This window comes from Hemiscyllium ocellatum, chromosome 26 (assembly GCF_020745735.1).
Source record: "Hemiscyllium ocellatum isolate sHemOce1 chromosome 26, sHemOce1.pat.X.cur, whole genome shotgun sequence".
NCBI classification, from domain to species: domain Eukaryota; kingdom Metazoa; phylum Chordata; class Chondrichthyes; order Orectolobiformes; family Hemiscylliidae; genus Hemiscyllium; species Hemiscyllium ocellatum.
This window is the reverse complement of record NC_083426.1, coordinates 21,600,545-21,625,244: the sequence shown is the minus strand read 5'-3', so window position 1 is coordinate 21,625,244 and position 24,700 is coordinate 21,600,545. Positions and strand designations below refer to the sequence as shown.

Here is a 24,700-nt window from a genome sequence, read left to right as displayed (position 1 = left end):
CACATGGAATGCATTGGCATACTTAGAATGTCCTTTTAATCACCTCCATTTCTTTTTTTAATAGGAATAAATGAGGTTCCTTCCAAATAGAATATTTGACAGCATGAGGGCAGGAAATGAATTATTTTATTATTTTTTGCTGTTTATTAACTGGCAATTGATGACTGCTGATATTTGATATTTGACAACGCATTTTATCAGGAAACCATTTTGCTGCAAATTGTGTAAAATGTATCACTGATTATAAGAGCTGAATTTGAAATTCAGGATATGAAGGCAATTGAATGAGACTATTCTGCCAAGCTTTTTCTTGATTTTATTTTGCCTAGATTTGAGCAGCTTAAATGACTAGAGGTTCGTTTAGGCTTTAAATCAGGAAATGTTTCCGAGGGATAGACTTGATCAGAAGTCAGATATAATGAATGGATAGTGAGCATATTGATGTTCTTGGCCTCAGGATGAAATTTAACAAAGTTGCATCACAAGTTGTGTCAAATTAGTACTACAATTTGAGCTCTGATACATATTTGTTGTGAAATAAGAGGAATGGTTGGAAAATTACAGCTGCGATGCAGGAGGACAAATTATACAGTAACACAAAAGCTTTGGAAGCAAGGTTAAACTCTGAGTACGATCTTAAGATCTCTGAACATGTAAGATCCAAAATAATCATGAGCACCAGATTCTCTCACCATAAGCACAAGTAGAGATAGAAGCTTTTCTTGGTAATGATCTTGCTTCAACAATATAAAATAGGAAGAAAACATAAGGTTGTAGAAAGATCCAACTAAAGCGTTATATACATTAGTCTTTGCTAATATTGGTATTACGGTAACAACTGAGTCAGAGGTCATGGGTTGAAGTCCCACATATAAGAATAGGAGCACATGATCCGAGTTGGTATCTGTGCAAAACTGAGGGAATATTGTCTATGAGAGGAGCCTTTCAAATTATTTTTAATCTCAGGCCCAAATTCCCCTGGCAGGGCATTAAAAAGTGCCATAAGATCTTCTAAAACGAGTAGAGGATTTCTCTTGTTATTCTGGCCAACATTTATCTCTTAACCAACATCAACACAGATGACCTAGTCACCTTTCTCATTGTTGTTTATGGGACGATGCTGTGTGTAAATTGGCTACCACATTTCCGACATTACAGCAGTGGCTATGCTTCAGAGGTATTTTATTGACTGTAAAGTGCTTTGGGATGTCTTGAGGTCAGAGAACGTGCTGTAAAAATGTGAGTTCTTTATGGGCATATGATTCCTAGCTTGCCATCTGAGAATCTCAGTTCACAATAAAAAGTTTTATATTAAGGTCCTTCACTGCAGGAAACTAGGCAAAAAGATTTGAATTGTAAAATTCCAGTTCACAACATGTGGAATTTCTTCAACATCATGTAGATTTCTTGCATGAAGCATGAGGATTGTAAAATGCTTCTGCTGTCACTTTAGCCTCATGTGTTTCCAATCTAGTACTATTAATATTCTAATCTTTGTGTGTATCTTTGTATTTTCACTGTAATATCACCAACATTAGTGGTTGCCAGGATCCTGGGAGAATTCCCTTGCTACGCTTCAAGTAGTGCCATGGGATTCTTTATGCCCACTTATAGGGATAGCTGCCATCTTTGTTTAATGTCTCTTCTGAAACACAGTATTAGTGTTGCCAAAACTTGCAACTTGCAATTTATTCATGATTTGTGGCTGCTTTTTAAATGTAGATTTCCCGTACCAAGAGCCTGGCTCTGCAATAAAGTGTCAATGACTAGGAGCAAGAAATTGCTTGCTTTCAGTGAGGTTGGATAGTCTTAGTGGCAGCTCCTTTCCAACATTGAACATTGCCATCATTAGCCCAGTAACAATGCGCCGAAAGGGAAACATTAAGTGAACATTGGGAGCTTTACTGCTAGAGTTACCAGCTGCTGCTCATGCTTCATTCATCAAATATCAGTTATGATCAACTTAAATCCAGATTGATTGATAGAATAACTTACGATCAAGTCACAGAAGGTAGAGACACCAACTGCCCTATTTTCTTTCCTATCAGTTGACATCAATTCACTGATAAAAGTGAAAATAATTTCGGATTTGGCCAGGTAGTTTTCTGTGTTTACCAAATTGTGATCCAGATAAAGCAGGAATTAGTGGGATACCTGCGAACTTGGTTGGTAATGATTTAGGGGTCTCGTATTTATTTGTTGCTGAGTTACCATGACATTCAATTCCAATTAACTTCACCTTGTCTGCTTTATACAGGCCAGAGGGAATGAGAGAGATTCTTTTCATAAAATGAGAAGCAAACTGCTTCTCAACAAAATCAAATGAGAGATCAACTTTTTTGGGTATTCTATTCATTGTTCTTCTGATGATGGTGATTCTTCCAGCATTCTAGCTAAGTCTCCTTTCTTCCTATTTAAGCCAAAGCAGTAAGTTGATAGTTAATTTAGCCATTCCAGCATCTGCATTGACATGTTTTTCACTGTACAGCATTCAGGAACACCCACCAAAGTGCACTCCTCCCCACCATATCCAGTGTGGTCAATGTCCTGCCTCCTGGCACCTGTAGCTGGGAGCATATTTGGGCTTTTCCTAATTGCTGCTGCATCACTTGATGTTGAGTGGGCCTGGAATTTTTTTCAGAAAATGCTGTTATCTGAAGAAAAAAATATTTTTCAGCCTACCAACCTAGATGGAGTAATCACACTCATTCTTTTTACTTTGCCATTGTAATCATGCTCAACACAGTCATATAGCAGCAGTGTCAGGTCATTTGCTGCCTATTCCAATTCACACAGTCCCTCAATTTAGTCCCATATTTTTCTGCATGTCATCAAGACAAACCTAATTTTTCACTGAGCCGTTTAGATTATTTCCTTTAATTGGGGCCAACTGTGGGGCAGTTTCAGTCATCAAAGGAAGGAAAATGATCAGTTCTAATTTAGAATCAATGCTGTTACAATTGGACCTTTGCATGCACATGGAGGGTTTGATTCAGGCACCATTTGTTCTTGCAGACTCCGATCAGCAGGAAGACTCCCAGTTGCAGTAGATTGACATTAGTCTGCACAGATTTGCGTGATTCAGATGAGTTTATACCACTTAGCTTGTCTGCGGCCTTTGGAGGGGGGTAGGGTACAATGTGAATCTGAACCACAGTCTAATTTCTGAAGCATAACATGACCTTTGCTTTGTGAGAACACAGAAATACCAGGTACTAATAGAAGACAGATGCTGAATGCCCCATTATTTTTCATTGTCTGTTTACTTTTGTGGGTTTTTAAAAAAAACTTGTTTTTGTCATATTCTGTTGTAGGATTTTCCAAAGTTAAGACTAGTCTAAAAGCACTAAGCATTTCTTTTCGTTCTTTGTTTCTTGTTTATAATTGATGAGAAACAGGTTTGTGCTTATTTTAAAACTATTGACTCAAGTTTTGTCTTAGGAAAATATGTTTGTAATTGAAAGTTGTGTTTTGTTTGGTCATTCCTCTTACAGTGGTGAAGTTAATTTTAGGGAAACTATTGTGATGTCTACCGCACAAGTGTATGATGTTAAATATTTGTGAAAGTGTCACAAAGCTATGGTACGATCAAAGGCTATCATGAACCATAAATGTGAAGCTTTAGTTTCTAAATACTGTTGGAGTTCTGAAATGATAAGTTAATCCTAGTTATTGCACATTCAACTTGGTCACCAGTTTTAGGTTAAAAATCTTAACTCTGTAGCTGCTGTCAAAATGTTCAATCATTTATAAGTGAACTATAACTTCTGAGAAAATAGCATTGGTATGTTATTCTTCTCAAGCTAATGGGAGCTTGATGGTTTCCCTGCAATTTTGATTATTTTTGTCCATTATAGAGAAATAATTTGCCCAGTGAAGGGAAATTCATTTATCATCAGAAATTCCGACATTTAACATTTGTGACAAAACGAGACACAACAGGTTCGCATTATGAATGGGCTTTTTTTCAATTAAATTGAACCATCCTGTAAGGAACCATGTTGTAACAAGACATGTAACTTGCATCAGTTGATTTGAAGACAGTTGTGGGGTGTTTGTGGATATATTTTCTCTGGGCCAATTGAGTGAGATGTGGTTTAGGACCTGTCAGCAAAAGACAGCATCCTAGCCTGAAATTTCTATTCTTTCTCAGTTACCTTGTAATGCATCCTGTCCGTCACTACCAGTGGCTTGATTCTCTGTTAATTTATACGTGTTGGTCAAGGCATTTCCCCAAACAAGGGTCACTGCCAAGACATTCAAGTGAGACCTGGGAGTTCAGATCTCCAAGGCTTCAGGCTCTGGAAAGAGTGAATTTGTCACTACTCATTTCTGCCTGTCCAATCCTGCAGATCACACCTCGTAAAATTGAGACTAGTGACATTTGACCTTATAAGTGGGTGTTTCATAAGTGAGATTTTGTCCTTATACATCTGCATTGGCACCTGCGAGCAGGAGTCACGAAATAGTGAGCAAAGAGGGAGCACTGCACTCACTAACTCGATTTTACTATGTCACCTCTCCCCACCCCACTTGTCTACCAATGGATGGCCCAGTCACCATTCAAAACTGATCTTTATCTTAAAATCACTTACTTTTCTTGTACGTGGAACAAATCCATTGGTGAATAAAGGGCGGATCAAAGATCTACATTTACTGTTAACAGATTAAATTCAATGAAACTGCACTGCCACTAAATCCTCCTTCACTGATGTTAAGCTGTAGGCTATCCTTGGACACTGATGTGATCTAATAAAGAGTCACTGCATTAGGTACTGCTGATAACCACCAACAATGTTGGGAATTGTTAACAGAAGAGAGAGCACATATCAGATTCTACCTTTGAAACCTACAGATTCAATTTTGCTCTGTGATTACAAAAGTACAGCAGGAGGGTTTCTTCAAACAGTACGTTAGGTGGAAACATATATAAATCTGTCCTTTTGTGTCCTACATAAAATAAACATTATCTAGATTACCTTTTCAGGTATATGTTGGCCCTATCACTAAAATATAGTCCATTCTCAATCATTTGTGCTTAAATTTTAACCATTGTTTGTGCTTTATTGAAAGGAAGCTTCCTTGTTGTTGAAAGTTGGGTTTCTAGGATCCTAAATATAACCAGAGTAAAGTATCAAATGCTCCCTGCTGGAATGTTAAGAAGGAAATCATACCCAGAGATTAAATAGAGAACATCTGAAAATCACATTCCAAATAAGTGAGGAAGATGGCCTCATGCAGACGCAGTGACATTTGTGTGTGAATTGGCTTTTTAAATATTTTGAAGCATCTGGAAAAGATTGCCTGTGGCCTGAGGGAGACATTTTATTTTCAAAAATATGGGGTAGACTAAAATAACAATGGACAGTTTAGTTCTACTAATAAGTTTTGACTCCAGTTGAACAAAAACAGAAGTATACAGAGAAAACTGCTCTAGATATGGTAATGTCAGCATAAAGTCTACTGTATGTTTAAATCTCATTATTCTTTCAATGTAACATAACCTTCCATGCTGTAAAAATAAAAAAGGTTTTTATGTTCACAGCAATGATGGCATCACTAGAAAATACGTTTTGGATTATTTTAAATTTAGTGTTGTATGAACCCACTGTCTATTTATTTTTTTCTTATTAAAGTCTTTGTATTATTTTTGCCAATCTGTTCTTCAAATAGCCATATATTCTATTCCTAATCAAAGGCTTGAGCATAATCTTTGTTCTTTCATCAATAAGCTTTTGAAGGGCATTGAATATATGCTTACAAAGGAATCATTCCCAGGACTATAGGAAAGAGCAGTAGGCACGGTCGTAGAGTAATTGGACAATTTAAATACTTCTTTCAAGGTGCTGGCATGGGCAGAGTGAATGACACTGCATGCGCTGGTCAGGTCAGCACACTGACACAAATGGAAAATGATATAACTTGAATGATTCTGTATTTCATGGTGATGCAATTGCTTTCCTCTTCTTTCATAGCATTTAGTCTCTTTGTTCAGCTCATTTTGTCCCTCCTTGCATCCTTGCCAATGCACTACTATCTGGCAACCACTGCAACTACCCCAGATCTCCCAGAATGCCATTGTACACAGACGCTAGGAATCTGGACTTACCACTTTCAAACTTTACCCATATGAAATTGCACTCCCAAACCTGAATAACAGTGAAATTTATGTACCATGAAATATAGCTCATTTGAATGCTTTGCCCACATGGAACAGCCCAATTTGGATTCTCCTGATTCCCAGCACGTGTAACTATGTTCATTCCTTCCCAAATGACCCTTTAATTCTAGAGCGAATGACTTAGAGTGTCACCGTGAATTACAAATCTATACCTCTGAAAGAGCATTCAGAATGTATCTGTCTAGACAGTAGAAGATTGTTTTATTGCTATCCTAATTAAGTAATTGCATTTTTTCATGTCCCTTTTCAATAACAAGCATGTGCACTTAACTTTTTTTAAATGACATAGTTGCTCAAAAACTTGACAGCCTCATCAGCAAGACATTGCTTGGGGTAAAATAATGAGTTCAATGATAGACCTGCATTTATAATTTTTAGAAAGATTGGGATTGGTTGAACAGTTTGCAAGCCAAGACGGATCGCATTACACCCTTTCCTGAATTATTTAATTATAGATGACTATTGCATTGTTGATTGAAGCTTTCCTTAGAAGCATGTTCATTACATCACTTGAGCTTGAAAATGATTCTTAAAGAGAAGTCAACTCTTTAAAAGATTGGCAGTGGGCCACCAGCTGTATGATAAAGATTTCTAATTTCTACATGTACTTCATGAACAATTCTGATATTCCAGACAGTGATCTCAGTTACTAATGGAAGTAATGGAATACAACTCCCAGCATTGTGTTCAGTCATGAAGTGAACTTGATTTGTGTTTGTAAAATAAAATCTACAATCTGAATTGACTTTGCTTCCTAATCTGGCAACATTATATCTGCTAAGGAAATAAATGAAAGAGAAATTTAGCATTTTGCTGGTACCAGATGATGTCCTGAGCATCTTCCAAATTCTCCAGTCAGACAAATGGAAGTGCAATCACTATTCTTCTTCTGCAAATGCAACAACCGATTAGCAGATAAGTTTAATGAGAAATTACACATTACACTGAATTTGGTAATGTTGTTTCTGAAATGGTCATTGACGAGGTCATCTGGAAAATTCTTTTCTTCATATGTTGTTTCTTGGGAGCATTCTTTACTATCTACCTGTGTTGGCAGAAAGAGATTTGGATTAAAAGCCCAGGCAAAGGACCACAATTCTGATGGTGCCACAGAAGTGCCAGCCAAGTACCTGTGTTCAGTTCTAGCTTGTGCTTTGACCTTACAACCATCTGATGCAAGGTAGTTTATTATCAGATGCTAAATTGATGGTATTTTCCAGAAAAGAAAATAATTTCAATAAAATCTGAAATTAGTTTGTTAGACATCTAACATTTTAAAACCTGTCATCGGACCTATATTGAATTGAATTGAATTGAATTTATTATCACATGTACAGAGGCACAGTGAAAAGCTTTGTCTTGCGAGCAATACAGGCAGATCAGATAGTTAATTAGCATAGTTAGTAAATAATAGGCAAACAGCGGCAATAACAAAAACACAGGTACAGGCGAATGTTAAGAGTTTGTGAATCCATTCAATATTCTAACAACAGCAGGATAGAAACTGTTATGAAACCAGCTGGTGCGTGTGTTCAGGCTACTGTACCTTCTCCCCGATGGTAGAGGTTGTAGAAAAACATTGCCAGAGTGGGATGGATCTTTAAGAATGCTGGCGGCCTTCCCTTGACAGCGGGCCTGGTAGATGGATTCTATAGGTGGAGGTTGGCCTTTGTGATTATCTGGGCCACGTTCATCACTCTCTGTAAACATCTCCAATCTTGAATGATACAATTGCCATACCAGGTAGTGATACATCCAGACAGAATGCTCTCAATGGCGCATCTGTAAAAATTTGCAAGGGTATTCGCTATCATGCCAACTTTCATCAGCTGCATGAGGAAAAAGAGATGTTGTTGGGTCCTTGTAACCAGTGAATCCACATGAAGAGTCCAAGACTCTTATTTTGGATGGCCACTCCCATAGCTTGGCACTCTCCAATTGTTCCACCTCTGTGCTGTTCATGTGTAGGGGGAATGAGTAACATCCTGCTGAAAGTCACGATAGAGTCTTCCACCTCCCATCTGTAATCTGTTTCGTTGCCATCTGAGATTCGACCGACTATAGTTGTGTCATCAGCGAATTTGTAAATGTAGATTCCCTGCAGTATGGAAGCAGTACATTTATCCAATCGAGTGCACACCAATCCTCTGAAGACCATCCCACCCAGACCCACCCTCCTACCCTACCACTGTAACACTGCATTTCCCTAACTTGCACAATTTTGACTGTGGGAGGAAACCCATTCAGACGCAGGAAGGATGTGCAAACTCCATACGCGGTTGCCTGAGGGTGGAATTGAACCTGAGTCCCTAGTGCTGAGGCAGCAGTACTAACCACTGAGCCATGATTCCCCCCCACCCCGATCCCCTACAAGACAATTCTCAGTATCCTTCATAGAGGGAATTTTGTGCACAGCTTCTGTGTGTATAATAAACTAAATGGCACCAAAACCAAATGATGGTTTTAATGTTACTATTCTTCCTTCAGTGTTAATTATGGACATCTTGACTATTAGGCTAGATAAAGAGAACTAGACATCCTCACTGGAGCATAATTAAAATTATGACTTTTAAGTAAATTGGCCTTAACTGCTAATATTCCTCCGAAGAAAACCTGTTAAAATGATTTGCAACAAGTTAACTGTTTTTAATTGGAGAATAAAAAACAATTTAAACGTATTTGAGCAGATAACTTGGAGGAACAGTAATCTCTTCTCAATCTGTATTTTGCTTTCCCTGATTGTAAGTGGCTGTTGCAGCTTCCAGTTAAATTTAAAACATTATGGCATAATTTTCTGCACATGCATCTGTAGACTATGTTGCCACAAGGTCAAGTGATAAAGTGACAGCCTTATATTGCTCATATTCAATCTTTTCCCATGGATGTATCATTTGCATATTTGAAATTCTAAAAAGAGAGGAAGGAACACCTTCCACATAGAAATAGAATGATGTTTTCATAGATTAACATCTTAATGGAGTTTCAGTCTGCAGAATTTCCAGCAGATGTTATTAACCAGAGGTGACAATTTTAACACTCTGCATCATTATCTCCACAGATATTGTATATATTCAGGTCGGGGGCTCCATTACCAGCTCCTTGCACTTGCAATACTATTTCATCACTTATGTCATTTATTACTTGCAACTATAGATTCTGCTTTTCTTGTGTAATACTTTCAACAATGGTATAATGCAAATTAGAATAGTATTAAAGTACAGCAAATGACAGGCAACACATGAGCAAAGAAGTTCTTGCATTTAATCCTCTAAGCATTAAATGCCTTTTTCTTCTGCTTTGAGCTGTGTGATAATTTGTGACAATAAATTGAATAATAGGTAATCTACAGCATGGTGGATTTTTTCTTAATCTTGTATAATTCTATTGGAATGAGCCCCGGTACCAAAACTCACTGTGGCTGCTTGAAAAGTCATGAGATTGTGTAATTATTGTCATTGCTATTTGCGATACTGCCTCGTACATGGCTGGATTTGTTTTAATTCATAGTTTTACTATTAATTCTTACTTCACTTGCTTAAACCACTTGTCCAGCCCCATTAATGTAAATGGAATCATGTCATTTCAATCTTCATGACCACCCTGTTTCTGTTTTTGCATTTTGTGGCATTAAAATGGGTGGCATAATGTCTCAGTGGTTAGCACTGCTGCCACACCGCACCAAGCATCTGTGTTCAATCCAAGTCTTGGGTGATGGTCTGTGTGGAGTTTGCATGTTCTCCCTGTGTCTGCGTGGGTTCTGTCGGGTGCTTTGGTTTCCTCCCACAGTCCAGAGATGTGCAGGTCAGGTGGCCATGTTAAAAGTTAGCTGGATTAGCCTTGGGAAATGTGGGGATATGGAGAAGGAGTGTGGGCTGGATCTGGGTGGGATACTCCTCAGAGGGCTAGTGTAGAGTTGATGCGCTAAGTGATCTGTTTCTGCACTCCAAGGATTCTATGATATCTCTGATTCTTCAATGAAAATATAATGCAGATGGCACCACAGATGTGGGATACATCATATTATATTGACTTCACTGTGTTATTGCATTCATACCATAAATTTGAAGGTAGAGAGAAGTGCTGCAGTCCCATATTAAGTCATACAATTGTTCCCTTTCTCATAAAGCCAATAAGGTTCAAAAAGAGCCAGGACTTTCCCAGTAACAAACATAAATACACTAAAATCAACGCAAACATAGCAGTACTGAATAATGAACTAACAGACAAAATTACTGAAAAGGCGTTTCCAATTAACAACCAAACAGAAGAGAAATTCTAAGTAATAAAGGCCCATGTGTGATCTATTTGTGGTCAATAAAGAGGAATGCTCTTGAGGTGCAGTGATAATGCCCATACCTCTGAGCCAGGAGACCAGGTTCAAGTCCCATCTGCTCCAGAGGTGTGTAATAACATCTTTGAACATGTTGATGGGAAAATATCTGGTTGCTTCAGGGCCTCAATTCTCCACCTCCCCAATTTGAAAAGCATTTGGAGACACTAATGGTGGGCAAAGGGAATATTCTCTCAAAGCCACCCCTGCCCTTGCCGCCAGCCCTCCTTTAACCACTTGTCCTGTAAGAGGAGTAAAAAAAAAGGACATGATCACCACAGGGCACACTCCACTGTAGACCTCACCTGGTGGTGCTTTTGAAGAAGGGACTGCTAGTCCAACCAGTCCTGGTGACTTGATCTGACAATGTCAAGGTGTCTCACAGAACGAGAATCTGACTGCTGGTGGAAACATCTTAGTCACCTCCTAACGTGCTTGTGCCAAACTTGAGTAAAAACAGAATGGCAAAGTCTTGCCCTCACTCTCCATTAAACAAGTAGGTTATATGGACTTGTGTCCAGGAAGATCTCACCGTTGGTCACATCTCTCACTGCAAGCAAAGATTAAAAGAGATGTTTTAAAATGTAACTATCTTAGTGAGTCCAACTTCCATAACAAAGTGGACAGTGAGTAGACATTGATACTCCCAACATGAAAATCCCAGCTCAGTCCCCATCTTTGGTCATTTATCTGATTTTTGTTGACAGTGGGGGTAGTACAGTTGGGCTTGAAGAAGAAAGTGAGTAACATTTCCCTTTCTTGTTACAATCCTGCAAGGGTGTATACATTTGGTTTTTTTTTCAAGTGTGTTCCAACATGTATGACACATCTCCAGGAGAAGTGGCACTTGTACCTAACCTACTAGCTCAGAGGTAGAGAGATGCCACTGCGTCACAAGAACCTTATACATCTGGTTATTCTTGTCTCGTATACATATCGGTTGATGTTAACATCCAGCAGTGCTTTCATGTACAACTGAACTCTTACTTTTTCTCCAAATCTCCTGTGTTATTTTGTATCTTAATCCACCAAATCACCCGTATTTTCAATTTAGCTGTGTGCACCTGATTCTGTTTGTTTAAGCTACCTGTTCAAAATGTTATTTGCACACTTCTGGAGAAGGTGAGACTAGAACCCAGGATCTCTGGATCAGACGTAGGGGCAGTGCCATTGTACCACTAGACACCCCGCCCTTTTCATATACGATTTACAGAACAATATTTATGATGCTGACAAATCTGTTACTTCTCAAATACTATTCTTTGAGCACATCGCACATGAATCCATCTCTACATACCTCGGAGGCAGGTGGGACTTGAACTCATCGTATCATAAGACCCTTCACTGCATCTGGTTATTATTTTTCTTTTTATATCCAGAGTGCACAGCAGAACAGCTCTTATTCCCACCACCAAATCACCTGTAATGTTTTTCATTGACTACCTCTACTAAATCACCATGTTAGACTTGATTAATTTATATGCAAAGACTATTAAAAGCAATGCAATAACACCCAGATGGCACACATCTGATTTTAAAAAAAATCACATCCAGAAGTGCACTTACATTGCTGGGGAGGTGATGGCCTAGTGATATTATCACTAAATTATTAATCCAGAACCTCAGCTAATCTTCTGGGGATCTAGGTTCAAATCCAAGCCATAGCAGATGATAGAATTTGAATTCAATAACAAAAAAGCAATTAAGGGTTCAGTTGTCAGAAAAACCCATCTGGTTCACTAATGGTTTAGGGAAGGAAATCTGTCATCCTTACTTGGTCTGGTCTACATGTGAATCCAGACTCTCAGCAATGTGTTGACTCTGAACTGCTGTCTGGGCAGTTAGGGATGGGCAATAAATGCTGGCTCAAGCCAGAGATAACCACATTCCATGAATGGCTAAAAAACAACTGAATGCTTTTTTGCCCATCACCAAATCATTTCTGTGTGCATTAGGTTATTAGGAGGATGTGAAGTCTGTGTCTGAATTGCCTGCCAGTATCTCAACTGCCTCAGTTCATTATTAAAAGAGTGGTTACATGACTGAATCAATGAGATGTAATTAGTGCTGTTTAAGAAGCTGATGGCTTTCAGGAGAGGAAGAGGAGAAAATTAACAAAAGTGGAGAAACTAAATTCCAATTAACTATTTTTAAAAGAAATATATATGCACCCTTAGTTCGTTCAAAATGAATTCTGCCAACAGTGGAACATTGAAATCTCCTTCTCTTCCTGTGCATTAGTATTTCAACAGAATACTGCTTTGGGGACAGATATATTACAACAGAGTCTGTCTCTCCTTACAAAAGTATCTGCTGCTAAATTGGTTCTCTCCATATTTTTACCAGCTATCGATGATTTACAAGTTTCTCAAATTAGAGTGGATTTAGTAAATAGAATATAATGTACACCCTTACTACCTGATCTGTAAAACTCCCTCCATATCTATTGACACCTCTTCATGGCCACTCATTTTAAAGTATTTTTGCATTTTGATTTCAATAATAGTTTGGACATTTCTATTCACTAGAAGTGGATTGAAGAAGGCACTTCAGTCATATTGAGCTATCTAGTTTTAAGTTGTGCACAGCATAGAATACCCGGGTGAATGCCAACCCCCTCTCTGCAGACTGCTCTAATAGTCTGTGGTGATATTTATTTCCTGTTTCTGTTGCTTGTATTCCTCTGGATTCTCTGGCACACATTTTGGTGGTTTTGGTATTTTTAATGATGTTTCCTTGGGTCAGATAACATTCATTATTTGTTTTCAAAAAAGACAAAATCTCGTATTCAAAAACAAAAATAAGCTGAACAATGAACAGTCTGACTAACAAAAATGTAAGAATCAGACTGATGGACTTATGAAGATTTCCTTTAAAATCATATTCATCATATTGTTTATTCAGTTTCTTCCTGCTGTGACTTGGGGTATTTTAACAGCTTAATGGTTTAAATGTCGCATTCAATAGGATTTATTATAATTGACCAATGTGATTTTATCAGAATGTTTCAAATTAACCTGAAACGACATGTTTTCTAAACACTTCACTTGTCTTTCTAACCTCAGGACTGAATCTGTGGCTGAGAAAATGTTGACAAATTGGTTTGCATTCCTCCTTCATAAATTCCTGAAGGTAAGTTCTGATAATCCCGAGGGAAACTTGTCAATGTTTAAAACACCACTTTTCTACAATTCTTATTCAAAAATATTGCTGAGATTTCTTTATTCATTCATTCATGAAATGCGGGCCTCACTGGCTAAGCCAACATTAATTGCCCAGAGGGCAGTTAAGAGCCAACCACATTGCTGTGATCTGGAATCACCTTTAGACCAGACCATGTAAGGATGGTACTGTCCTTCCCTAAAGGACATGAGTGAGCCATTTTGTTTTTTTCCTGACAATTGGCAATGGATTCATGGTCGTCATTAGATCCTTAATTCATGATGTTTTTTGTCTTCAGTTTTGCTGGGTTTGAACACAGTCCCAGAGACATGACCTGGCTCTCTGGATAAACCCACTTGTCCATCGTCTCCCATATTCAATTAAACTTAATTTGAAACTCTAACTGAAAATTGAGCTTCTATTTCCAAACTATTGCTTTTATTGAGAACCACTAATTAAATTGAGATTGTGCAAAATTAATCTGTTTTTTTTCAATCCTAGTGTTTTTAATGTTGCTAATTTATGCAACTAATGCTTTGTTTCATAAACTTTACATTTCAAGTTTATTTTATATTTTTTAATATACATAGTGTAGAAATAATATTAACTCAGCAGGTGAAGTTCGTGTTGATATTATACTGACTTATCACCTTTCCATCTTTATCCCCAAATCGTAATCCTCCTTTTATATTTATTGTCTAGGTTTTTCAGAGTTTTTCATCAACTTTCTTCGTTGCTTCCAATAGGCATCTTTAACACTGATTCCATCTTAGCTGAAACAAAACACACTCGTGGGAGCTGAACATGGCAGACGTCCTGGTCCCTGCCACAGTGTCAGTGTCTTCCATCATGTTCTGATAGTGCTGAGGTCTCACTCCCAAATCTATGACTTTTTAAAGGCAGACAACGCTCTGTGACAAAGTTGCCTTCCCATGAGGCTATAACATCTTTTCCATGCCCCTGAGAATTGAGGACTGTTGCCATTCCACATCTCTAAGAGATGGGTAGTAGCTGAACTAAAGACTATTTGTCGTATAAGGTAAATCTGTAATAAGTTTCTTTGTTCAATTTTTCAGGAGTGTGCAGGAGAGCCTCTCTTCATGCTGTACTGTGCCATTAAACAACAGATGGAGAAGGGACCAATTGACGCAATCACAGGCGAAGCACGCTACTCATTGAGTGAGGATAAATTGATCCGACAACAAACTGAGTACAAGACTCTAGTGAGTTTAATTATCAACTCCAGTTGGGCACCATAATCGTATGTGTGTGCGCGCCAGAAAACTGGTGTTTGAAGCAAAACGTCCCCTTACATTAAAACAAAAATACTTTCTGATTAATCATTTTCGACGGAATCATAGGCTAAGGCTTTGCAGACTAAGCTGAAAGAACACTGCCCACTGTTCCTTATGCTTACACGTTCCCACTTATTATCTAACGACTTTGAACTGGAACTTGCTGTGTTGACAACTCCATCTCAAGAGTCCCCCAAGAGACAATCTGGGCGCAGGCAAGAATGGCAAACAACTGTGCACCATCTTAACCAATCCTATTGGTGAACACTTACTGAAGCTGAATCGGGTGGCATTAGAGTAGTTAGTTCAATGCCAAATCATGCACAAAGAATACAGTTACAAAGGGAGAAAGAAACCTAGCTCTTGAAGAGAGAGAAAAGGAGGAGAAAATGTTGAAACCTGTTTTATATCCAAAAGAATAAGACACCACATCCATAAAAGACTATTTCAGCACAAAGTTTGTTTGTGTTTAATTTATACATGTATTGTCTAAACAGTTCATTTACACTAGCGTGAAAAAGCTTTAACCTTTTCTGGCGGGTTCAGTGGTGATCTCTCACAGAAATTTGCTCATGCTATTGGGGAGGTTTTAAACAAAATTTGCAGGAGGAATAGAAACCAGAAATTGGTATTTGAAAGGACAACAGGTATCCCAAGGGTTGGGCATGAGCTAACAGAACATGTTTTTAGAAACTAAGATAGTACGTGGTGTTGGGCTTAAAAGGAATATGATAACATGTTAATTACGTTAACAGTACAAATATCTAAATGCACGGGATGGGATAAATAAGGTGTGTGAGCTCTATACACGGTTGGGGAAATGGAAATATTATGTTGTGGCAATAACAGACCACATACAGAATTTACTGCATTCCACTGTGCCACATTTGGAAATGGGGGAGGGGGCCATTTAGTCAGGTAGATGGGTCAGGTGGGAATGACACGATTTTCACACCATTACTTTGAATAAGTTCCATAGATAGCCTAACTACCATTATGCCAATTGAGTCGCTTAGAGGGCAACTATTCCTCACTTGAAGGCCTCATCTCGCTGGTGCTGGTGTTCCCCCATTGGTGGGTGGAGAGCTTACCACACAGGGAAATCAAAAAGTGAATCACTTTGTGTTCCAGGCTTGGAGGCTGGGATGGAGTGGTGGGGTGAATGATGGAGGGGTTGGGGGAGTAGACCTTCAATCATTCAGAGGCATTTGGTGATTGATCGAGAGACTTGGCATTGTGAAGAGGGAAAGACGCACCTCCTCTTCCCAGCAATGCCTATCCTGTGAGTCTGCTGTCACTCACATGTACCTTGATCCATCTCAAATCCAAAGTCTCTGATTGGTTGGCGGCTATCGGCAGGCAGGATTTGTCGCTGCTGAAGACCCAGTGCTGGCCAGTTAAGTGCTAAATAAAATCAATTTGCTGGAAAAACTCTGCAGGTTAAGCAGCATATTTGGAGAGAAAACAGAATTAAGTTTTGGGTTCAATGGCAGTTCTTCAGAACTTTCCGAAGAACCAATTTAGAATAATATGGCAGTGATTTTTTTTTGATGGAACCATGTGGATGGGCAAAATAAACTAAAAGAAGCAATTCTAAAGGATGCAGAAACAAAGTGACTTGGCGATGTATGTATACCTTTTATTGGAGATTGCAGAGCAGCTGAAGAAAGTGATTAAAAGGCATATGATATCCCTGACTTTAAAATTGATGTCATGGAGTATATAATAGCAAGGAAGTTATGAACCTATATCAAACATTGGTTCAGCTAGGAAGGAAATGTAGACATTAGAGACAGTGCAGAAAAGATATCTCAGAATGTCTCTTGGGATAAAGGATTTCATTTACCTGGATTGTTTGGAGAAATTGAAGCTGTTCTCACTTCAGAAGAAAAGATTGCGAAGAAATGTGATCAAAGTACTCAAAATATTGAGGGGTCTAGACAGTTGATAGAAATTGAGGGGTCTAGACAGTTGATAGCAGAGGCACGGTGATCAGAGAGCGTGGATTTAAAGTGATTGGCAGAAGCACCAGAGGCAGCATGAGAAAAAATCTTTTTATACTACAAATGGTTAGGATCTGAAATGTACTGCTGAGAAATGTTATGGAGATAGAGTCAGTTCTGGCCTTTAGAACAAATTGGATAAGCCCCCAAAGAGAGAGAGTTCCAAAGTTACGGCAAAGAGCAGAGAAGTAAAGTTGCTAAGTTTCTCTTGCACAGCATTGGATCAGACAGGCTAAATGGCTTGTCCGTGCTATATCCATATATGGTTCAGTTAGCACCATTATTCTTAACGGCACCATGCCCAAACAATATTGTATTTACCTTTTTCACCCTAGCTAGATTGCTTGTAATCCCCCTTGAGTACACAGTCTTTAACAAAGCAATAGGCAGTTTTGTGTTAGACCTGTACATCTGTTTAGTTTTTATAATAAGTTGATTATATTAAACATAGTTTTGTGTTTTAATTTATATGTAGATTTTGAACTGTGTGAATCCAGAGAATGAGAACAGTCCGGAGATTCCAGTGAAGGTGCTGAATTGTGATACAATCACCCAAGTTAAAGAGAAAATCCTGGACTCCAGCTATAAAAACGTTCCCTACTCCCAGCGACCTCGAGCAGTTGATATGGACCTGGGTACACAATATGTTGAATCTTATTCTTCTATGCTTTAAACAAGGCTTTTCACCCATTGTACCTATGCCAGTGCTAGATCCAGACCAGAACTATTTCTTACTCATTACATAACATTTTTAATATCGGTGTCTATCTCAAAACCACTTTTAGTAGCTACTTATTGTATGCTTAGAAAAATATATTGCTACCTTTAATTTCTACATGTCTAGCACGTTCTCCAAATCTATCCCTTTGACACCAATGTACAAAATGATGCAAATAATATTTACTTTTTTATTGCAATGTGTACTGGGATTGATTTTATAATGAACACCAAAACTACAATGCTCGTCATTGAAACAAAGAAATTGCTATTACAGTGATGTGGATTCCTCTTTGCAGTGACCATTTAAATCTAGCAAATTTAAGTGATCTCCAGATGGTCTGCAGCAGTGATGTCAACATGTAAGCACAGCAGCCAGTCACAATAAAGTATTCTTACAGACAGCAGACTTGGAAATTAAAAGCGCTAAATTGCTTTATTTTCTAAATTTCTGTTATCTGACAACAAAATAAATTGGATTAAGACAGAAGATAAAATAAAATTTAAACTTTCCAAGAGCATTTTTGAAATTATGTAGGACTTTTGTCATAATGGAGAAAATCTGCATCTAAATACATAAACACCTTTCGAACCAAATGGCCTGTTATGTTGTAGATTCTGTATAATTAGAATTCCTAGTGCTTTTTCTACTTATAGCTATGCAGCTTACCCTTTTCCTATGTTCTCTAACACCTGTTTGGAAATAATCAATGTTCGCTCTTCTATTTTCTAAAGAACCTCATTCATCATTTGAATGACAGTTATCTAGGACTGTTGGATTATCAACTTAGAGTCCTTTTGTTCCTTTCAGTAACATATGCTTTATTTAAAAAAAAATCTGTCATTAGTTCATCCATATCCTGATTCAGCATTCTTCCAATCCTGTATTGCTTCCTTCACACTATTAGTTTACCAGATTAAATGTTTGCCCATGCTGTCTGTGGTTTTCTTTAAAAACAATCAAAGCGACATTGTTGTTCCTTGTGATTATCATTTATTTTGCTTATAACTTTTCCATTTTCTTTCTAAGCCACACACACACATTCCTGCTTGTTGTTTTCTCTTCCATCACATTTGTTGGCCCTGTTCATAGTCTCCTCTTTGGTGTGCTTTCTTTTCATTGGCCAATTCTCCTTTGCCCAGCAATCTCCTTCCTGATTGAAGCAACACTGCGCTAATGAAGCCTCTCGACGACTCTTCAGAATACTTTCACCCTTATCCTGTTTTGTCTTGGCTTAGTGGTACTGATCTCACCAAAGGAGATCTGGCTTCAAGCCCATCTTGAGTACTTGAGCACACAATTCTCACTGGCACTTCTCTTTGGAGAGGGTGTGATAGTGCTGATGGATGTTTTGCCTTTCAGATGAAGCATTCAGCAGTGGATCTGTCTGCCTTTACAGATAGACATAAAAGATCCCATAGCACTGTTTTGAAGACTAGGGACATTCTTCTGGCATTTCAATATTCATTCCTCAATAACATCCATTTAAATAGATTTAATTCGCCATCCTTTACATTATTGCCTGTGGGACCAAAGCTGTGTCAGCATAACTGGCATACCAACATTTTGAAAGTGATTGGGTGTAAAGTCTGTTATAATGCCTTGACAGCATTCAAGGCTCAAATGCAACGGTTTATTCTGTGTCTTGCACTTAAATAATTTCCATTCCTGGTCTGCTTGTGATTTTCCATCCTATTAATTAGGATGGTATCTTTTGCAAATGTTGTTGCTTTCCAATCCAATAACTTTATTTTGACCATAATTTCTTTCCTTCTCCATTCAGAATTTGAATCTAATTATATTACAATCACTAACCCCTAAATGTTATTCTATACTCAGATTGCTTACGCCCCCAAGATAATAGATCAGAATTTTGTTTCAAAGATTTTTCTTTTCAACTGAAAAATACTATCCCTATAGTTTCTAGACTTTTCTGTGCCTGTAGCAGTAGATGGGTACCAATGAAGAATGTTATAAATTGAGATTTTATCATCTTTTGTTTCATATACATTCCACTGTAGCCATTTCAGTTGAAAACAAAAACACTTTTGGATTGTATTTTATTTAAATTAGAATTTAAAGAAAGAATTGTCTTGAATTTTTGCAGTAGAGAATATGATGGGAAAGTTCTAATCTTCAGTCTATCTCTGCAGAGTGGCGTCAGGGACGAATGGCTCGAGTTGTTCTCCAAGATGAAGACATCACCACTAAGATTGAAAATGACTGGAAACGCTTGAACACCTTAGCACACTATCAGGTAACCATGATATGGAGGTGCAGAGTGGACAAAGTTAAAAATCTCACAGCACCAGGTTATAGTCCAACAAGTTTATTTGGAAGGACTAACTTTTGGAACACTGCTCCTTCTTCAGGTTGCTAGTGAGGCAAGATCATAAAACCCAGAATTTATAGCAAAAGATCAGGTAATATACACACAGCAATCACAATACCAAATCAAACTGTATCAGTGGAAACCCAAGAAGCAACTTCTGAACTCAAACTTCCCCTCATCCTTACCAAAATTTAAAGAAAGCAAAATATATTCTGCACAATAGACTGATTCAACTTAAGCTTTTAAAATTTTGTTGCCCAGCTTCCAAAATTCGTCATTACAAGAGATTTCTTGCTTTGAAACATCCATAGAAGATGGCTACAGAAAAATGTCTGCATACTTCATTAGGCTTGGCTCTAAAGTGCTCACGTTTTACCCCGGTGAGTACTGGCTACTCTGCATTGAGAGGTTGCAGGTGGCTGTTGGCCAGCACTATCTTAACCATGCTACTATGACACCACTTCTTTGGGCAGCATCACAACCTCATCGCACTCGATGTTAGGTCCAAGCTTTTTTTGTTTCCTTCAGCCACATCTTCTCCCTACTTTCCCCCTCCCCATAACTGCCTGTACTGCGTTTCCTTCCTTGTTTAAAATCTGATTGAAGATTTGTAGCTCGGGTATCCGTTGTTGTGGTTCTGCTCGCCGAGCTGGAAGTTTTTGCTGCAAACGTTTCGTTCCCTGGCTTAGGGAACATCATCAGTGCTGTTGGAGCCTCGTGTGAAGCGCTGCTTTGATGTTTCTTCCGGTATTTATATTGGTTTGTTCTTGCCGCTTCCGGGTGTCAGTTTCAGCTGCAGTGATTTGTATGCGGGGTCCAGGTCGATGTGTCTGTTGATGGATGTTCTTGCCGTTTCCGGGTGTCAGTTTCAGCTGTAGTGGTTTGTATATGTAGTGGTTTCCTTCCTTGACCTGATTGCCTTTCCCACACCCCTCCTTTCCAATCAGCCCCTTCAACTATGAACAGAATATCAATGGTGCCTTTACAGAGGCCCAGTTTTCAAGGCTGCATAGCAAGGGAGTCACTTACTACTTTGAGCAACTCACTGTCTTGATAGAAACAAAATAAATATATTGCAATCAATAAATAAATAAAATAAATATTAATTGCCTTAGCACATAAGGTCTGTTTCTGTGCTATATGACTCTCCGGTCCAAGCAGTCCATGCTGAAAATAATCCCAAGTTAAACTAGTCCCACCTGCCTGCTCCTGGCCCATATCCCTCCAAACCTTTCCTATTCATGTATTTATCTAAGTCTTTTTTAAATGTTGTAAATATGCCTGCATCCATCGCATCCTCACAAAGTTCATTCCACACGTGAAGCACCCTTTGTGTAAATAAACTTTGTCCCTCATATCTTTTTAAAATCTCTCTCCTCTCTCCTCTCACCTTAAAAAAAAGTTGCTTATTCTTGAAATCCCCCATCTGAGGGAAAAGACATCTACCATTCAGCCCATCTATACCTGTCTTGACTACATGCTAGTCAACTTGGCCAAACATGTGCCTAGTGCGCGCACACACAGGAGGTATTATCACCTAGAAATGTTTGATCGTGTGGGGAGCGTAGGGAATAGCTTCTGAGATTGAATAGCAGGAAGCGTATTTTATAATGAACCAATACTTTGTTTCAAGAACCATACTTTACCAAATTATTAGAAAGCTTTAGGTGATATTAACCTCAGAAATTTGGGTTCTTGAAGCAATTTTGTGTAAAACTGTGAAAAGTTGAAAAGCATTATCCACTGTTCTATGTTTTGCATTTGGGCTTTATAGAGCATCCGTGTGCAATAATTGTTGAATTCTCTCCTCGCATAACATTGTAAATATACTTAAGGTACAGAGTAATAAGCACTTGAAATTTAATGCGAAAGAGAATCGGTACTGTAAAGGTTAAAATTAAACAAGAGTTGATGAGTTGTCAGTCATTATATGCTTTGAATAGTGACAGATAATGAAGAGAAGATTTGAAGCAAATTCAAATTAGTGAAAAGCTGACGGAGACTGACAGAAAATTAAACCCTTTGCCTTTGACAGCAGCAGCCCCAAATCATGTCAGTGAATAGAATGGGATTAGCATTTTCTATTTCCTCAGAGATCAGGATTAATAAAGAAATAATAGATGTGCTGGCTTCTTTGTACACATTATTCATTATAATAGTCAATCAGAGTATTTCACGTGGAACATTTTGCATTTATTATGTCAAAGCTAATAGTTTATTCTGCTAAAAAATAAAATTGGTGAGGGAATTTCTTTTTCAATGAAGTGACAGAAGTAAATATAAAATTATTAGGCTGTATGGCAGAGAAGTATACACCTAAAATAAATTACGTATTATTGGACTTCAAAATTAAGATTTGGTAAGCAGCTCACCATTATACCTGAAAGTTCAGTTATCCTGAAGAATTTTTATACAGGATTATAGCTTCAATTATTTCTTTTACCCTCATTCTTTTAAAGTGGATCTTGTGGTTTCTCGATACTGTGGAGTCTGGGAAAGAGTTAACTACTGAAAAAAAGCATTATCAGCTTGTATTTGGAAAATTGTTTCAAGTAGCTTTGCAAATTTATAAAATAAATTGTATGAGCAGGAACTATACATCTGCAGTGCACTGTATTTACAGAATCAGAGTTGTTACCGCACAAAAGCAGGCCATTCAGCCCATCGTGCCTGCACCGGCCCTTCAAATTAGCACCATTACCTAGAGCCAATCTCTTGCTTTTTCTCCCATACCCATGCACATGATTTCTATACAAACAACCATTTAATCTGCCTCCAGGTGTATTCCATACCTTTACTACTCATTGAGCGAAAAGAGTTTTTCACAGCACTCTTGATTCTTTGACATATCACTCCAAATCTGTGTCCAGTTGTTACTTTCATGAGTATGAACAGCTTCTCCCTATCTACCCTGTTCATGATTTTGAAAACCTTTATCAAATCTCAACTCAGCTGCCTTCTTTCCAGGGAGAACAGTCCCAATCTCTTAATTCTATCATTATCCCTGAAGTTTCTCATTCCTGGAACCTTTCTTATAAATAGCTTCTGCATTTTCTCCAATGCATTGACATCTTTCCTTTAATGTAGAACCTAGAATAATGCTCCAGCTGAGGGTTAACAAGTGTCTTATATGACTTCAAAATCACCTCCTTGTTCTTGTACTCTATGCTCCTATTAATAAAGCTGAATAAATTGTATGCTTTATTAACTGTTGTCTTCACCTATCCTGCCACTTTCAATGATCTGTGTTCACATATACTCATACCTATGTACCTGCACCCCTTTCAGGATTGGACCTTTATATTGTCTTTAAATGTCCTTTCTACCAAAATGCATCCATTCAAGATTTTTTGCCACTATCTGCCCACTCCACAAACTTATAAGTGTTCTTTTGGCGTTCGACATTGTCTTCACAGTTTACAATTCTTTCATATTTCATGTTGTCTCTAAACTTTGAAATTGTGCCCCGTACACTAAGTTACTGTTCATTGATATGTATTAGGAAAAGCAAGTGTTTCAATACAAACCCCTGGGAAACTTTAAAACAAACTTCTTTCAAGGATTAAAAATTCCATTGACCATTTTTCCTCTTTTCTATCACTCTGCCAATTTTGAATCTGATTTGCCAAATCAATCCAGTGTACCAATGTTAACAAAGCTTTGAAAGTAAACATCGCCCTGGTTAAATGCCTTACCTTTTTCTCCCAATTTCAGTTTATGACTGCACCTATTTCCAAATTACATTTTATTTTTTGCTGCTGTCCTGATCTCCCACTTTTGTTTCATGCTTTACCAAGATGGATGTGATCTCACCATCATGTATGGTGCTTAGTAAGCCATGAAGTATTCACACCGAACAGACCCGTGGCCAATTCTCACTCTTTACTTTTCCTCCCTTCCCTTTGGATAAGTGTTTGGGTTACTACTTATATGCTCCCATAATGGTCCAGGAAGCACAGTGTGATCCCAGGTTTTCTGTCCGAGGTCCCTGTCTAGTCTTGCCTTAAAAGCTGTTGCCTGTCCTGGCTGGAAGTGACTGATCCATGAAGAAATGCACTTCAAATATTTATATGCAGAGGAATCTCGATTATCGGCACTATTTCGTTCGGATAATTGATTATTCGGTTAATTGATTTCCTCTGGGGCTCAGAGTTTCCTATGAAGTTCTCTCCCCGTTCAGGAGATGAGGCAGCAACACACTGCATGCAAGACCCTGCCCCTGCCTTCCCCTCAACCCCATCCAACCTTGCCCACCCCCAACACAGTCCTACCCCATCTCCAACTCCGTCCACCTGCTCCCAACCCTGTCAAACCCCGCCCCACTCTCTGCCCACAACTCCGTCATCCCCACCAACTGTCCAATCCCAATCCACTTCCCCTTGGCCGACAACCCCCCGACCCACCAGGGCAGCCGGACTGTACACCAACAGTAAGACTGCTGCTGCCTTTGTGGGGTAAGTCTCCAAATAGCACGCACATACACACACATTTTTGACAAGTTCCACCTTTGCCCTGTAGAGGACAATGCTGGAGAGATTATCTGGGAAAGGGAGATTTAGGGTTCACCCCTATGTAGAACTCAAGGGAAATTGTGGGGGGAGAGCGCGAGGATGGGAGGTCAGTCATTTAGAACCAGTGCCTGGGCTGTCCAGGACTGTTCTTGGCAGCATTTCAGTTCA

At 38.5% G+C, this 24,700-nt stretch overlaps 1 protein-coding gene across 2 annotated transcripts in view; it reads left to right on the top strand.

Moving 5' to 3' along the window:
- Window positions 1–24,700, top strand: part of plxna2 (plexin A2) — a 463,799-nt gene that overhangs the window by 407,633 nt on the left and 31,466 nt on the right. For both annotated transcript variants that reach the window (XM_060845449.1, XM_060845451.1), the window contains exons 23-26: window positions 13,577–13,643; window positions 14,750–14,896; window positions 17,447–17,606; window positions 19,843–19,946. In XM_060845449.1, coding sequence (XP_060701432.1) covers window positions 13,577–13,643; window positions 14,750–14,896; window positions 17,447–17,606; window positions 19,843–19,946 — 478 coding nt within the window. The remainder of the gene's footprint in view (window positions 1–13,576; window positions 13,644–14,749; window positions 14,897–17,446; window positions 17,607–19,842; window positions 19,947–24,700) is intronic.